Source organism: Saccopteryx leptura, chromosome 1, assembly GCF_036850995.1.
Source record: "Saccopteryx leptura isolate mSacLep1 chromosome 1, mSacLep1_pri_phased_curated, whole genome shotgun sequence".
NCBI lineage: Eukaryota > Metazoa > Chordata > Mammalia > Chiroptera > Emballonuridae > Saccopteryx > Saccopteryx leptura.
Genome location: NC_089503.1, coordinates 98,431,471 through 98,445,793, shown reverse-complemented (window position 1 = coordinate 98,445,793; position 14,323 = coordinate 98,431,471). Strand labels below are relative to the sequence as shown.

The 14,323-nt window shown below is 48.3% G+C and overlaps 1 protein-coding gene across 1 annotated transcript; it reads left to right on the top strand.

Moving 5' to 3' along the window:
- Positions 1-10,473: 10,473 nt before the first annotated feature.
- Positions 10,474-13,444, top strand: UPK2 (uroplakin 2). The gene is made up of 5 exons (XM_066360765.1): positions 10,474-10,590; positions 11,340-11,471; positions 11,651-11,789; positions 12,055-12,125; positions 12,969-13,444. The coding sequence occupies exons 1-5, from the start codon at positions 10,515-10,517 to the stop codon at positions 13,103-13,105; spliced, it is 555 nt and encodes a 184-aa protein (XP_066216862.1). The 5' UTR covers positions 10,474-10,514; the 3' UTR covers positions 13,106-13,444.
- The last annotated feature ends 879 nt before the right edge of the window (positions 13,445-14,323 follow it).

Genomic DNA, 14,323 nt, shown 5'->3' with positions numbered 1-14,323 from the left:
TCTCTCCCTCTCTCTCTCTGTAAAATGAATAAATAATTTTTTTTTTACTTTATTTATTCATTTTTTAGAGAGGAGAGAGACAGAGGAGAGAGAGACAGAGAGAGAGAAGGGGGGAGGAGCTGGAAGCATCAACTCCCATATGTTCCTTGACCAGGCAAGCCCAGGGTTTCGAACCAGCGACCTCAGCATTTCCAGGTTGACGCTTTATCCACTGCGCCACCACAGGTCAGGCTAAATAAAATCTTTTAAAAAAATTTTTTAAATTTAAAAAATTAAAAATCAAAACCCTGGACTTGCCCGGTCAAGGCACATGCAAGAAGCAACCATGAGTTGATGCTTCCTGAACCCACTTACCTTTCTCTCTCCTCTCTCTAAAATCAATAAATAAAATATTTACAAAATTAAAATGTTTTAAAAAAGAGAGAGAAAAGTGGCAAGAAGTATCCACTCAAAGTTGCTTTAGTAGTTGTTCATTGCTCACTTGTCATATGTGCTTGACTGGATAAGCCCAGGGCTTTGAACCAGTGACCTCAGCATTCTGGACTGATGCTTTATCTACTGCGCTACCACAGGCCAGGCCACACTATTATTTTTTTTTTATAATGTTTTTTGGGTTGGTTTTTTTTTTTTATTTTAGTGGTCATTTTGGGGTTTATAGTACACTTTTTTTTTTTTTTTTTTTACAGAGGCAAAGAGTCAGAGAGAGGGATAGATAGGGACAGACAGACAGGTACGAAGATAGATGAGAAGCATCAGTTTTTCGTTGCAACACCTTAGTTATTCATTGATTGCTTTCTCATATGTGCCTTGACCACGGGCCTTCAGCAGACCAAGTAACCCCTTGCTCAAGCGACCTTAGGTCTAAGCTGGTGAGATTTTTGCTCAAGCCAGATGAGCCCGCACTCAAGCTGGCGACCTTGGGGTCTCGAACCTGGGTCCTCGGCATCCCAGTCCGATGCTCTATCCACTGCGCTACCACCTGGTCAGGTCACACTCATTATTTTAACGATTGCTCACTTCCCTCTCTTTCTCTCATACCTCTACTCTGCTCCAGACTTATGTATTCAATTATGAAAATCTCCAGAGAACATAACAACTCACCCCAAAACTTAGTGATTTATAAAAACAGACATTTATTCTGAGAATCAGGAATCTGGAAGAGACTTAGCTATGTGTTTCTGGTTCAGGGTATCTCACAAAGTTGCAGCAAAGCTGTCCACCTGGACCACAGTCATCTGAAGGCTTGACTGGTTCTGGAAGACATGCTTTCAAGCTTGTTTAACATGGCTGTTGGCTGGAGGTCTCAGATCCTCACTGGATTTTGGCAGGAGACCTCAATTCCTTGCCATGTAGACCTCCCCATAGAGGTGCTCCCATGTCCTCCAGAGTGAGCAATCTAAGAGAGAGCAATGAGGAAGATGCAATGCCTTTTTTTATCCACTGAGGAGAGAGAGAGAGAGAGATGAAGAAGAAGAGAGAGAGAGAAAGAGAGGGAGAGAGATTAAGGCAGAGATAGATAGATAGATAAGGGAGAGAGATAGACAGAGAAAGAAGCATCAACTTGTTGTTCCACTTAGTTTTTCCATTTAGTTGTGTACTCATTAATGGCTTGTCATATGTGCCCTGACTGGGGTGGAACCTGCAACCTCAATGTGCTGAGATGATGCTTTATCTACTGAGCCACCCAGCCAGGGCCAAGATACAATTCCTTTTATGCTAGCCTCAGAAGTGACATATCATTACTTCTGCTGAACAGAACAACCCTAACCTAATGTGCCAATCCATTATCTGCTGCCATTCCATTCTCCATAGTTTCCATAATGATCTTTACATAATTAAAACTCCTCAAAAGCTTTCTATTTTCTTCAGGGTAAAAACCAAGCTCCTTGGCATAGCCTACAAAGCCACCAGTGACCCTGCCAGTGGCTAGAGCTCTCACCATGCCCATGTTTAAATATTTCTTTCTAACCATGATTAGAAGGTGTCAAAATAATTTACATTTCTGAGACTTTTCATATGCTGCTCCCTCTTTTTTTTAGATTTCTATTTATTCATTTTATTTATTATTATTAATTTTTTAGATTTTTTTTATTTATTCATTTTAGAGAAAGGAAAGAGAGAGAGAAGGGGGGAGGAGCAGGAAGCATCAACTCTCATATGTGCCTTGACCAGGCAAGCCCAGGGTTTCAAACCAGCGTCTTCAGTATTCCATGTTGACGCTTTATCCACTGTGCCACCAGAGGTCAGGCTTCTTCTTCTTCTTTTCTTTTTTTAAAGATTTTATTGATTTTAGAGAGAAAAGAAAGAAAGAGAGAGAAAGGTTGGAGGAGGAGTGGGATCAACTCGTAGTTGCCTCTCCTATGTGCCTTGACTGAACAAACTCAGCACTCCAAGTCGTTGCTTTATCTGCTGCACCACCACAAGTCAGGCCCCTTCCATATTTCAACCTTGTTCACTCTTTAAGACTGAGCAACTTGAGAGCAAGAATTGTGTCTTGTCGTCTCTATAACTCACTACCTAGCAACTCTACCATAGAGGAGTTGTTCTATGTTCAAATGTTTGCTAAATGGCCTGACCAGGCAGTGGCGCAGTGGATAGAGCGTCTGACCAGGTAGTGGTGCAGTGGAGATCGTCAGACCGGGATGCGGAAGGACCCAGGTTCGAGACCCCGAGGTCTCCAGCTTGAGCGTGGGCTCATCTGGCTTGAGCAAAGCTCACCAACTTGAACCCAAGGTCGCTGGCTCGAGCAAGGGGTTACTTGGTCTGCTGAAGGCCCGCAGTCAAGACACATATGAGAAAGCAATCAATGAACAACTAAGGTGTCACAATGAAAAACTGATAATTGATGCTTCTCATCTCTCTCCGTTCCTGTCTGTCTATCCCTCTCTTTGACTCTCTCTCTCTCTGTCTCTGTAAAAAAAAAAAAAAAAAAAAAAAAAAATGTTTGCTAAATGAAATGTTTACTGTGTGCCTGGTATCCCTGTGGCGCATTTACTATACAAGGAACAGCTGCTTCAATTCAGTCACCTTCCCCCCTCAGACTGACTGCTGTCCATGCCCATCTATCTCCCTCTACCTCAATGACCCAGTTGGAAAAGCAAATTCTGCCTGACCTGTGGTGGCGCAGTGGATAAAGTGTCGACCTGGAAATGCTGAGGTCGCCGGTTCGAAACCCTGGGTTTGCCTGGTCAAGGCACATATGGGAGTTGATGCTTCCAGCTCCTCCCCCCCCCCCTTCTCTCTCTCTGTCTCTCCCTCTCCTCTCTAAAATGAATAAATAAAAAAAAAATAAATAAATAAAAAAATAAGGAAAAGCAAATTCTAAATTCTACACTGTCTCATTCCCCACTCACTCTACCACCGTGGGAAAGTCATTAATTGAGTATCTAGTATCTAGTGAGTATCTAGTCTTTATCTGCTCTAAGGATTAATAAAAAGAAAGGGATAAAATTAATTTTAATTTTTTTAAGATTTTATTTATTCATTATAGAGAGGGGGGAGAGAGAGAGAGAGAGAGAAGGGGGGAGGAGCAGGAAGCATCAACTCCCATATGTGCCTTCACCAGGCAAGCCCAGGGTTTTTTGTGTTTTTTTTTTTATTTTTTTTAATTAATTAATTTATTTTTTTTACAGAGACAGAGAGTGAATCAGAGAGAGGGATAGGCAGGGACAGACAGACAGGAACGGAGAGAGATGAGAAGCATCAATCATTAGTTTTTCATTGCGCGTTGCAACGCCTTAGTTGTTCATTGATTGCTTTCTCATATGTGCCTTGACTGCGGGCCTTCAGCAGACCAAGTAACCCCTTGCTGGAGCCAGTGACCTTGGGTTCAAGCTGGTGGACTTTTGCTCAAATCAGATGAGCCCGCGCTCAAGCTGGCGACCTTGGGGTCTCAAACCTGGGTCTTCTGCATCCCAGTCCGACGCTCTATCCACTGTGCCACCGCCTGGTCAGGCTTTTTTTTTTTTTTTTTGTATTTTTCTGAAGCTAGAAACGGGGAGAGACAGACAGACTCCCGCATGCGCTGGACCGGGATCCACCCGGCACGCCCACCAGGGGGCGATGCTCTGCCCCTCCGGGGGGTCGCTCTGTCGCGACCAGAGCCACTCTAGCGCCTGGGGCAGAGGCCAAGGAGCCATCCCCAGCGCCCCGACCATCTTTGCTCCAATGGAGCCTCGGCTGCGGGAGGGGAAGAGAGAGACAGAGAGGAAAGAGAGGAGGAGGGGTGGAGAAGCAGATGGCGCTTCCCCTGTGTGCCCTGGCCGGGAATTGAACCCAGGACCTCTGCACGCCAGGCCGACACTCTACCACTGAGCCAACCGGCCAGGGCCTGGTCAGGCTTTTTAAAAAAATTATTATTTATTCATTTTTAGAGAGAGAGAGGAGAGAGAGAAGGGGGAAGGAGTAGGAAGGATCAACTCTCATATGTGCCTTGACCAGGCAAGCCCGGGGTTTTGAACCGGCAATCTCAGCGTTCCAGGTCGACGCTTTATCCACCGCGCCACCACAGGTCAGGCTAAAATTAATTATTTAAATTAATATTTATTGAATCAGTTACTGTGCTAGACACTCTGAAATAAATTAGCTTGAGTGATAGACAATATCCCGGTAAGATAGATTTTTTTTTTTGTATTTTTCTGAAGCTGGAAACGGGGAGAGACAGTCAGACAGACTCCCGCATGTGCCCGACCGGGATCCACCTGGCACGCCCACCAGGGGGCGATGCTCTGCCCCTCCGGGGCGTCGCTCTGTCGCGACCAGAGCCACTCTAGCGCCTGGGGCAGAGGCCAAGGAGCCATCCCCAGCGCCCGGGCCATTTTTGCTCCAATGGAACCTCGGCTGCGGGAGGGGAAGAGAGAGACAGAGAGGAAAGAGAGGAGGAGGGGTGGAGAAGCAGATGGGTGCTTCTCCTGTGTGCCCTGGCCAGGAATCGAACCCGGGACTTCTGCACGCCAGGCCAATGCTCTACCACTGAGCCAACCGGCCAGAGCCAAGATAGATTTTATACCCTTCCTACAGAAGAGGAAACTACAGAGTAGTTAGGTAGGTAACTTGGCCAAAGTTGCAAAACTCGAAGCAGATTTGGGTAAGTAGTTTTAGCATAGGCAACCTTAGAAGGAAAATGGAGCATTCAGGTCTTTTCCAACTGAATGACTGATATTTTTCTTCTCACAGCCTTTTCTAGCCTCAGATCTCAAGGACAGAGACACTGCCATTTCCTGTCAGAAAAACATCTGGTGGGCTGGTGAGCACCCCATCTTACCTCTAGGTTCAAGTCCCCAGGGTTTCTCCCAGTCTATTTTTAAAATTATGGCAATGATCTGCTGCATTCCTTCTGCACCTTTATTTTAAAGCTTTTTTTTTTTTTTTTTTTTTACATCTTTCATACCTTGCTAGATGAATGGGAAGGAATGAGTCTTCTCATTTCAGGTAAGAAAATTGAGGTTCAAAGTGACTTACCTAAAGTCATATGGTATCATTTAACAACAAGAAGAAAATAGTTCCTATGAGAGTCTGACATGTCCATGGAACCAAGTGGACACATTTTTCTAATTCACTGGGAAGCAGAAGAGTGGCATTATGCAAAGAGAACCAGCAGTGTATCCAGCAGACCTGGGTTCTCATCTGAGGTCTTCTGGTTGCAAAACTACCATAGTTCAAGGGGGAATAAAGTACTGTAGTTCAGAAAGAGTAGGTCTGTTTTAGAAGCTAATCTTCTAGTCCAGGCAGCACAGGGAGATTAGGAGTTTCTTGAGAGCAGAAACTTATCTTGTCTTTTTTTTTTCTTTTAATACAGAAACAGAGAGAGTCAGAGAGAGGGATAGATAGGGACAGACAGACAGGAACAGAGAGAGATGAGAAGTATCAATCATCAGTTTTTCGTTGCAACACCTATTTATTGATTGCTTTCTCATATGTGCCTTGACCGCGGGGCCACAGCAGACCGAGTAACCCTTTGCTCAAGCCAGCGACCTTAGGTCCACGCTGGTGAGCTTTGCTCAAACCAGATGAGCCTGCACTCAAGCTGGCGACCTCTGGGCCTCGAACCTGGGTCCTCTGCATTTTAGTCCAATGCTCTATCCACTGCGCCATCGCCTGGTCAGGCTTATCTTGTCTTTTAATCCTGGTGCCTAGCACAGTTCCAGAGACATATCTGATACAGTCCTTAATAAATGTCTGTCAACTTGAACATGGGATGTAGAAAGAAGGAGTCAGAGGAGGGGCCTTGAAAGAGTTTAGAATTGAGAACCCAAGGGGCAGTCAACCTAGAAAGAGTGGGTCCAAGAGTGAGACACCAAGCATTTGTGATTCTAGTTCCCTTAGTCCACTCCATGAGGAAATTCTCCAGAGGAACAGGGTACTGTGGCTTTAAATGACTTCAGTGTAGTCAATAAATCTGCTCTGCTAAAAGAGTTATCCTCTTGCTCCTGCGCTTGGCCTCCCCCTCCTCTCAGCTCCCCAAACCCTTCTCAGCTGCTGTGATGGGATAATTAGATGCGAGAGCTCAGCACAGATGATGCTCCAGTTGCTTAGCAACTAATGGTTTCCATGGAGACCGCAAAGCACAGCCTCCAGAGCAACCAGTGAGCTGCTTGGCAGGGCAGGGAGAAGTCTCAACTCTCAGCTCCTCCAGAAACCTGGGTAGGGTCAGGGATGGGGAGACTGGCATTGGAAGGAGAAGAGAGTGTTTAAAGAGAAAAAGCCTTCTTATCCCTTTAATCTGGTCACAGCTCTGTTGTCCCCAACTCCACTCTGTCCCACTCATAATTTCAGGTGAGGATAGGTCTTGGGAGTGGACCCAACACAACCCACCTGCAATAAACTCTACCTTTTCTTTCTGCTTCCTGGTTTGTGACTGAAATGAAAAGACACACCTCCCAAGCCCAAGTGTAAACATCCTGGTTTAATGACCCTACTGGATTTGAAGAGCACCAGGAAGATCTCTTTACCCCTGGATTTCTGTATTTTAGTCTGTTCCCTTCCTCCAAATCTCTACTACTCAATGTACCAAAGATCTTGTTTTAGTTTGTACAGTGATGGTAAATCTGATCTAAAAGAGGACAAAAGCCAAGGTGCAAGAAAAATTCCTTACCCAAAGGTGGCCTGTGCTGGAAGACTGGGGAAAAGCACTTGTCCTTCGTCTCCATCAAAGAGGGTCCTGGGTGTGTGTACGTGGAGATGCACAGTACAGAGCATCTGGCAACTCAAGGTGTGGGCCTCTCAGACTAGCGTCAATCAGAAAGCTGGGTCCATGATTGTAGGTCAAATAAGTTTGTAAATATGATATATATGTTTGCTCGCTTATAGTTTGCATTGGGTACGGAGACAGGCTGTAAGCTGGCCAAGTCATTATAGCCTAAGGCTTAGTTTTAAGACTAAGCCTTTCCCACCCTTTTAATACTAAAATCTTTTCAACACTAAGCTTTCCCCCACATCCTTTTTTTAATTTTTATTTATTTATTCATTTTTAGAGAGGAGAGAGAGAGGGAGAGAGAGAGAGACAGAGAGAGAGAGAGAAGGGGGGAGGAGCTGGAAGCATCAACTCCCATATGTGCCTTGACCAGGCAAGCCCAGGGTTTTGAACCGGCGACCTCAGCATTTCCAGGTCGATGCTTTATCCACTGTGCCACCATAGGTCAGGCCTCCCCCACATCCTTGACTGTTGCATGATATGGGGTGATGTACTCTCATGAGGAATCCCATTTATGCCTCAGATAAGTGGCTTTGTATCAGAGACTTACACTATAAAATGAGGTAGATGGGGGGGGGGGGGGACGACTCTCTCCATTCTTGAAATTAGCATTGCTCAGGAGAGGCAGCCAAGATGGCACAGTGCTGAAGGAGAAGCTGGTTTGTGCAGAGAGGAGATGGGGAACAGAGGTGAATAAGGCTGGTGGGGCCTTTGATTCTAGGGAACTTGGATAAGTCAGTGGCTTTGGGAGCCCTGAATGGAAAGGGAAATGTTTTCCTACTGTGTGTATTTCTCGCCCGCTGGATGCGAGCTAGGATTAAAGGTAATGGCTCACCAGTTCCTAGCTCTGTTGTTTCATTACCATCTGTTTGAATCAAATGTGAACCTGCATGGGCCAGGCGGCTCTGATGGTGGCCAGGGCTACTGGCCTTACACTGATGTAGATCCCTGGGTCTCATCCCTTTACTGCCTCAGGATTCTGTCGCTTCCATAAGTGTCCCAAGGAGGGGCTCGATGCCGCCTTTGGACACCGCCCCCAGCCCATTCTGAAATGCAGACCCCCGGAGCCAGCTGCAGTGTACCAGTGTATCTCTGTGTCTCCAGAGACCTATCACCAGAAACCCCATCACTCCTGCCCTGGCCCAGCATGCCAGAGACTCCAGCCTTTGACCCAATGGGGATACTGGAGCTGGTGCAGAGATGCTCCCCAGCTTGAAGGACCAGGGACCAGGCTGTACCTTCCAGTTCAGTGATGAAAACCCTCTCCAGAGCCCAGGACTGCAGTTCAGTGAACTTTGGCTGCAAGATTTGGAGGGGGCCACTGAGCATCTACTAATGACCTTGCCTGTCCCCAAGGAAAAAAAAAGAAAGAAAGAAATGCAGAATTTCAGGCTCCGGCTGGGTAGCTCAGTTGGTTGGAGCATTGTCCAGATAGGCAAAGATTGTGGGTACAATCCCAGTCTGGGGCCATGCAAAAACAACCAATGAATGCATAAATATGTGCAACAACAAATCGATGTTTCTCTCTTTCTCCTTTCCTCCCTCTCTAAAATCAATAAGTAAATTTTAAAAAGATATGCAGAATTTCAGGCTTCACCTCAGACCCACTGAATCAGAAACTGCATGTTAACAAGATTCCTGGTGATTCATATGCACGTTAAATTTATAGAAGCCCTGGTCTAAGACCTTTCAACCCTCTGCATGAGTCCATGTATTCTATCTTTACTGTCACCCCTGCACACACCCCAGGCTTTGAGCCTTCCCTTCCCACTACAGGGATAAGGACAAAGATCTACCAGTCCTTCATTTTCCTACCAGGACACTGACCCTTCTGTGAGACTGGGAAAGATAAAACAGTTCCTGGAACAAAAAGACACATGTAAATAACACTCTGTGGGGCTCTCAGACTTCTGTGGACGTCTACGACCTCTCCTGACAAAGTGTCCACTTTCCACCTCTCTGAGTCTCAGTTTCCACATCTACAAAAGGGAGCTAATAACATCTACTGCTCTGATGGCTGTCAGGATAAACACATTAGCGCATGCCAAGCCCTGCCCAAACGTTCTCCTGATCCCTCTGTTTATAACTCCGTCTCTACTTCTGTATAACTGAGCATAGGGGTAGAGGATGCAGTCAGAGAAGTTGTCTCTTTTTCATTTTCTCTTGTCATGTCTTTTTCTTGTTTATGCTCAAACAGTTCAACAAAGGTTGTTTTGTTTTTTGTTTTGTTTTTGTATTTTTCTGAAGTCGGAAATGGGGAGGCAGTCAGACAGACTCCTGCATGCGCCCGACCGGGATCCACTTGGCATGCCCACCTGGGGGCAATGCTTTGCCCATCTGGGGCGTTGCTCTGTTGCAACTAGGGTCATTCTAGCGCCTGAGGCAGAGGCCATGGAGCCATCCCCAGCGCCTGGGGCCAACTTTGCTCCAATGGAGTCTCGGCTGCGGGAGGGGAAGAGAGAGGCAGAGAGGAAGGAGAGGGAGAGGGGTAGAGAAGCAGATGGGCGCTTCTCCTGTGTGCCCTGGCCGGGAATCGAACCTGGGACTCCTGCATGCCAGGCCGACGCTCTACCACTGAGCCAACCTGCCAGGGCCAACAAAGGTTGTTAACCAAGGCCAACTGTGCCCACCCTTGCCCACCAGCCTGGGTCAGTGCCCACCTCTCTGGTCTTTCCAGAATTTTCTCTGGTACCCTTTGCCCCACTCTTAAGGGTTGAGCCCTTTACACTCCCTGGCACAACATTCCTCTGCTGTCCCACAGCAGCAGAACCTGGACCTCACTGGACACACAGAATTGGGACACTTGACTGCTGCACCCACTACCAGTTTCCATTTTCCTCCCATTCTTGCAGCCAAGGCCCTTCCAGGAGCCTGCTGTAATAGAGTCTTCCTGTAAACCAGGGCAGCCTCTCAGCACTTGCTGCCCCCCTGGAAAGACCTCCCAACCTGTGTGAAGCTCTCCTCTGCAAGCTGGGCTCCAGGTGCACGTGCAGGCAAAAGCACTGGTGCCCCTACACCTGTGACTCCCAAAAGAAGGGGAGGGGTGATTTCCACCCCCACCTTACTTACCTTGCCTCTCTGCAGCTGACTAAACCACCAAGATCCAGTCAAGATACCTACCCCTGGCCTGAGGGCCAGCTCCCCATCCTGAAAAACTTGTCTTTCCCCAGACCCCAGGCTGTAGAGCCCAAGGGACAGGTTGGGCAAGATTCCTTTGCAGCCCCTCCCACCCCCAAACAAAATCAGCCACCCCAGGGGCAGGGCCTTACTTGCCTCAGGAAGCCACAGCCTGCCAGCAACCGTTCCAGCTCCCAGCCCAGCTATGGCATCCTCGCTACCCAACCTCATCTTGCCCTTGATCCTGATTCTGCTGGCTGTCCTGCCCCCTGGGGCTGCAGGTCTCTGCCATTTCTGGGAAAGGGTCGTGGGCCTGGACAGGAGGCACTGTACCCTCCTGTGTCTTCTAGGACTCTCAAAGAGGAGTTCATCTGGCCAGTTGGGGGTAAGGGGCTGTCAATGACCAGGCATCAGTTACAGAGCGGAGAGCTCAATCCTGGTGCTCTTCCTGGCCCCAGGAGGCAGAGAGGTGTGGGGGAGGGCCCTAGGCTGAGGGTAAGGGTAAAGCTGGGTACCCAGGATCAAGTAGAGCAGTGGTCCCCAACCTTTTTTGGGCCACGGACCGGTTTAATGTCAGAAAATATTTTCACGAACCGGCCTTTAGGGTGGACGGATAAATGTATCACGTGACCGAGACAAGCGTCAAGAGTGAGTCTTAGACGGATGTAACAGAGGGAATCTGGTCATTTTTTAAAAATAAAACATCGTTCAGACTTAAATATAAATAAAACGGAAATAATGTAAGTTATTTATTCTTTCTCTGCGGACCCGTACCAAATGGCCCACGGACCGGTACCGGTTTGCCGCCTGGGGATTGGGGACTACTGAGGTCGAGTATTCAGCTTCTGCAGCCCAAGCCTGCCACCTGGTGGTCAAACCAGCAAAGGACTGTGTTCTGCCAATGGACTGCAGAGTGAAGAGGACAGGGCAGCCTTAGACAAGGCCTCAAGGGGTGGGGCCAGATTTGATGGTGGGGGAGAGGAATCAAATTCCTTCCCCCTCCACTTAACTACCTCCTGTCCTCCCACAGTATTCAACATCTCAAGCCTCTCTGGTTTGCTGTCCCAGGCGCTAACAGAGAGCCTGCTAGTTGCCTTGCCCCCCTGTCACCTCACAGGGGGTAATGCCACACTGATGGTCCGGAGAGCCAATGACAGTAAAGGTCTGCTACCCTGTTCTAAGGCATTCCCCTAGTCCCTTCCCAAGACAACCTCAGCCTCCCTTCTCCCATGCATGCCTTCCTGTTAACCCCACTGCTGGACCCAAACTGGAAATGCTGCCCCTTCTCCTTGGGGTCTTCAGAACCTTGACCCTGCCTTTCACTTCCAACTTCCTACTCAGTGGTGAAGTCTAGCTTTGTGGTGCCTCCATGCCGTGGGCGGAGGGAGCTGGTGAGTGTGGTGGACAGAGGGGCTGGCTTCACAGTCAACCGACTCAGTGCATACCAGGTGACAAACCTCGTGCCAGGAACCAAATACTAGTAGGTACTAGCTCAGGCTTGGGGCACTTGTGGGAGGGGGTACAGGAAGAGAAGATGGGTCCTGACATTTGGCGGTAGTGGTGGGATGTGGTCAACATGGGGATTGAGTGCTGGCATAGCTAAAGGGGTCAAGAATGGGCCTGCTTGGAGGAGGGCACAATGGCCCTCCAGTCGTGAAGGAGAGGCCTGGGTGTCCTCTTCCCCCAACTTCCAGGTACTCACTGAGGGTTCTCTCTTCCTTCTCTCCCAAACCCTACCATGAAAGCATTTCCTACCTAGTGAAGAAGGGGACAGCCACTGAGTCCAGTAGAGAGATTCCAATGTCCACACTTCCTCGTAAGTAATACCCACTTCCTCGTAAGTAATACTCACTTCCTCCGATGTCTCAAAGCCCACAGAATCTTCCCTGGCCTGTCCCATTGGTCTCCAGCTGCCCCACCTGGTGCTTTCTTAGCATCTTTGCTTCCTTCTATCCTAGCCCTGAACCCTTGGCATTTTAAATGCCTATTGATTCATCTTCCTGCACTTCTAAATTAAATGTTGTTTATAAGTAGGGATTGTGTCCCTTTAATTTTTGTATCCTCTGTGGGTGACACATGATGCTTCATAACCCCATAATGTTTTGGGGTTTTTTTTGTATTTTTCTGAAGTTGGAAACTGGGAGGTAGTCAGACAGACTCCCGCATGTGCCTGAACGGGATCCACCCAGCATGCCCACAAAGGGGCAATGCTCTGCCCATCTGGGGCGTTGCTCTGCCGCAACCAGAGCCATTCTAGCACCTGAGGCAGAGGCCACGAAGCCATCCCCAGCACCCGGGCCATCTTTGCTCCAATGGAGCCTTGGCTGCAGGAGGGGAGGAGAGAGACAGAGAGGAAGAAGAGGGGGAGGGGTGGAGAAGCAAATGGGCGCTTCTCCTGTGTGCCCTGGCCGGGAATCGAACCCGGGACTCCTGTATGCTAGGCCAACGCTCTACCACTGAGCCAACCGGCCAGGGCCACTTCATAACTGTTTATTTGACGGATGCCTGGATCCCATGGATGGTCAGCTGGATGGCTGGTTAAATAAACAGATGAAAGGATAACTGGCTGGGTAGCTGGGTGAGCAGCCAGACTGAGTGCTTCAGATGGGACAGGGGTTCCTCCTGCCCACAATGAACCCCCTGCTTTCTCTTCTGACAGGAAGGAAGGTGGAATCCATTGGGCTGGGAATGGCCCGGACAGGGGGCATGGTGGTCATCACAGTCCTGCTTTCTGTCGCCATGTTCCTGCTGGTTCTGGGCTTCATCATAGCCCTGGTGCTGGGTGCCCAAAAGTAAGGAGGCGGTGGGCTCCTCCAGGAAGTCCAGGGCACCGTCCGTCTCTCCAGCTCAGAGCTTTGCTTTTTTGCTTCCGCTGCCTCTCCTAAGAAGACTGACGGTTCCCTGCCCTCAGTCACTGTCTTTGGCTTCTTCGGTGCCTTCACCTCCCTTCACTTTCCTCCTTCTGCTCCTCTCCTTGTCCCGTAAGGACTCACCTTCACCCAACTCTCCCTATATTTCCCTTACCCTACTCCTGTTAGAATAGATTTTCCTTCCATTTCACCTCTTTATTACCCCAAACAATTCACTCCCTGACGCAATGAACTAAGTTCCTACAATAAAGTTGGATGCTGCCTCTGCTGTGTGTGCTTCCCTTCTGTGGGCTCCATTTTGGCCTGAAGCTATAAATTTTTTGTCCAGGCTTTAGGTGCTCCCAATCCCCTCCCTACCCCCTAATACCAGAGTTGTTTTTCCCAGGAGGCAGAAAAGGGCCAGATAAGATTAGAACCCAGGCTCAGACCCACACCTGGGCTGTGAGTTTTTGCACCCTCCACTGCAGGCCACCCAACCAGGGGCTGGTGCACCATGCAGGGACCTAGAGTCCATAAGGCCTTTGGATGGGGAGGGAGGCACCTTCTGGCAGAGAAAGGGGAAGTGCTGGGGAAAAGACAGAGGGCCACCAGGATGAGACCTAAGGACAGGGTACTGGGGAGTGGGAGAGTAGAATGTAGGCTAAAAGAGCTCTACAAGGAGAGACAAGAAGTAGAACAACCCTGAGTGGAGAGGGACAAGAGTTGTACAGTGTGTAACAGGGAAAAGAGCAGAAGTAGCCACCCTCTTTCACTTTTGTAGTCTTCAATTTATATTCCTTATAAGGATCAGTGACCTTTGCATTGCTCTTAAAGACTAAAATCTTTAAGATAATCTTCAAAACCAGCCCTGGTCTCACCCCTAACTGCCCCTCAGCTCTCACTTTGTTCCCTCCAATGCTTTGTGTTCCCTCTTGCCTCAGGGCCTTTGCACACACTTTCATTTGCCTGGCCTGCTCTTGAGACTGCCCCACTCCCACTCCACTCTTATTTGCATAGTTAATCCATATTCTCCAAGGAAGCCTTCCCTGACCTCCATCCCTCCATTAGGTTGGGTTCTCCTAGACTATCTTTCATAGCATTACTATGCTTTATTTTTATTTTATTTTACTTATGGGGGGGGGGGGATGGGAAGCATCAATTCCTA

Excerpts from the sequence above, each read along its gene's own strand:
- UPK2 (XM_066360765.1), top strand. The coding sequence starts at position 10,515 with ATGGCATCCTCGCTACCCAACCTCATCTTGCCCTTGATCCTGATTCTG. Across the intron at positions 10,591-11,339 it reads CCTGCCCCCTGGGGCTGCAG|TATTCAACATCTCAAGCCTC; the intron begins GTCTCTGCCATT and ends GTCCTCCCACAG. Across the intron at positions 12,126-12,968 it reads TCCAATGTCCACACTTCCTC|GAAGGAAGGTGGAATCCATT; the intron begins GTAAGTAATACC and ends CTCTTCTGACAG.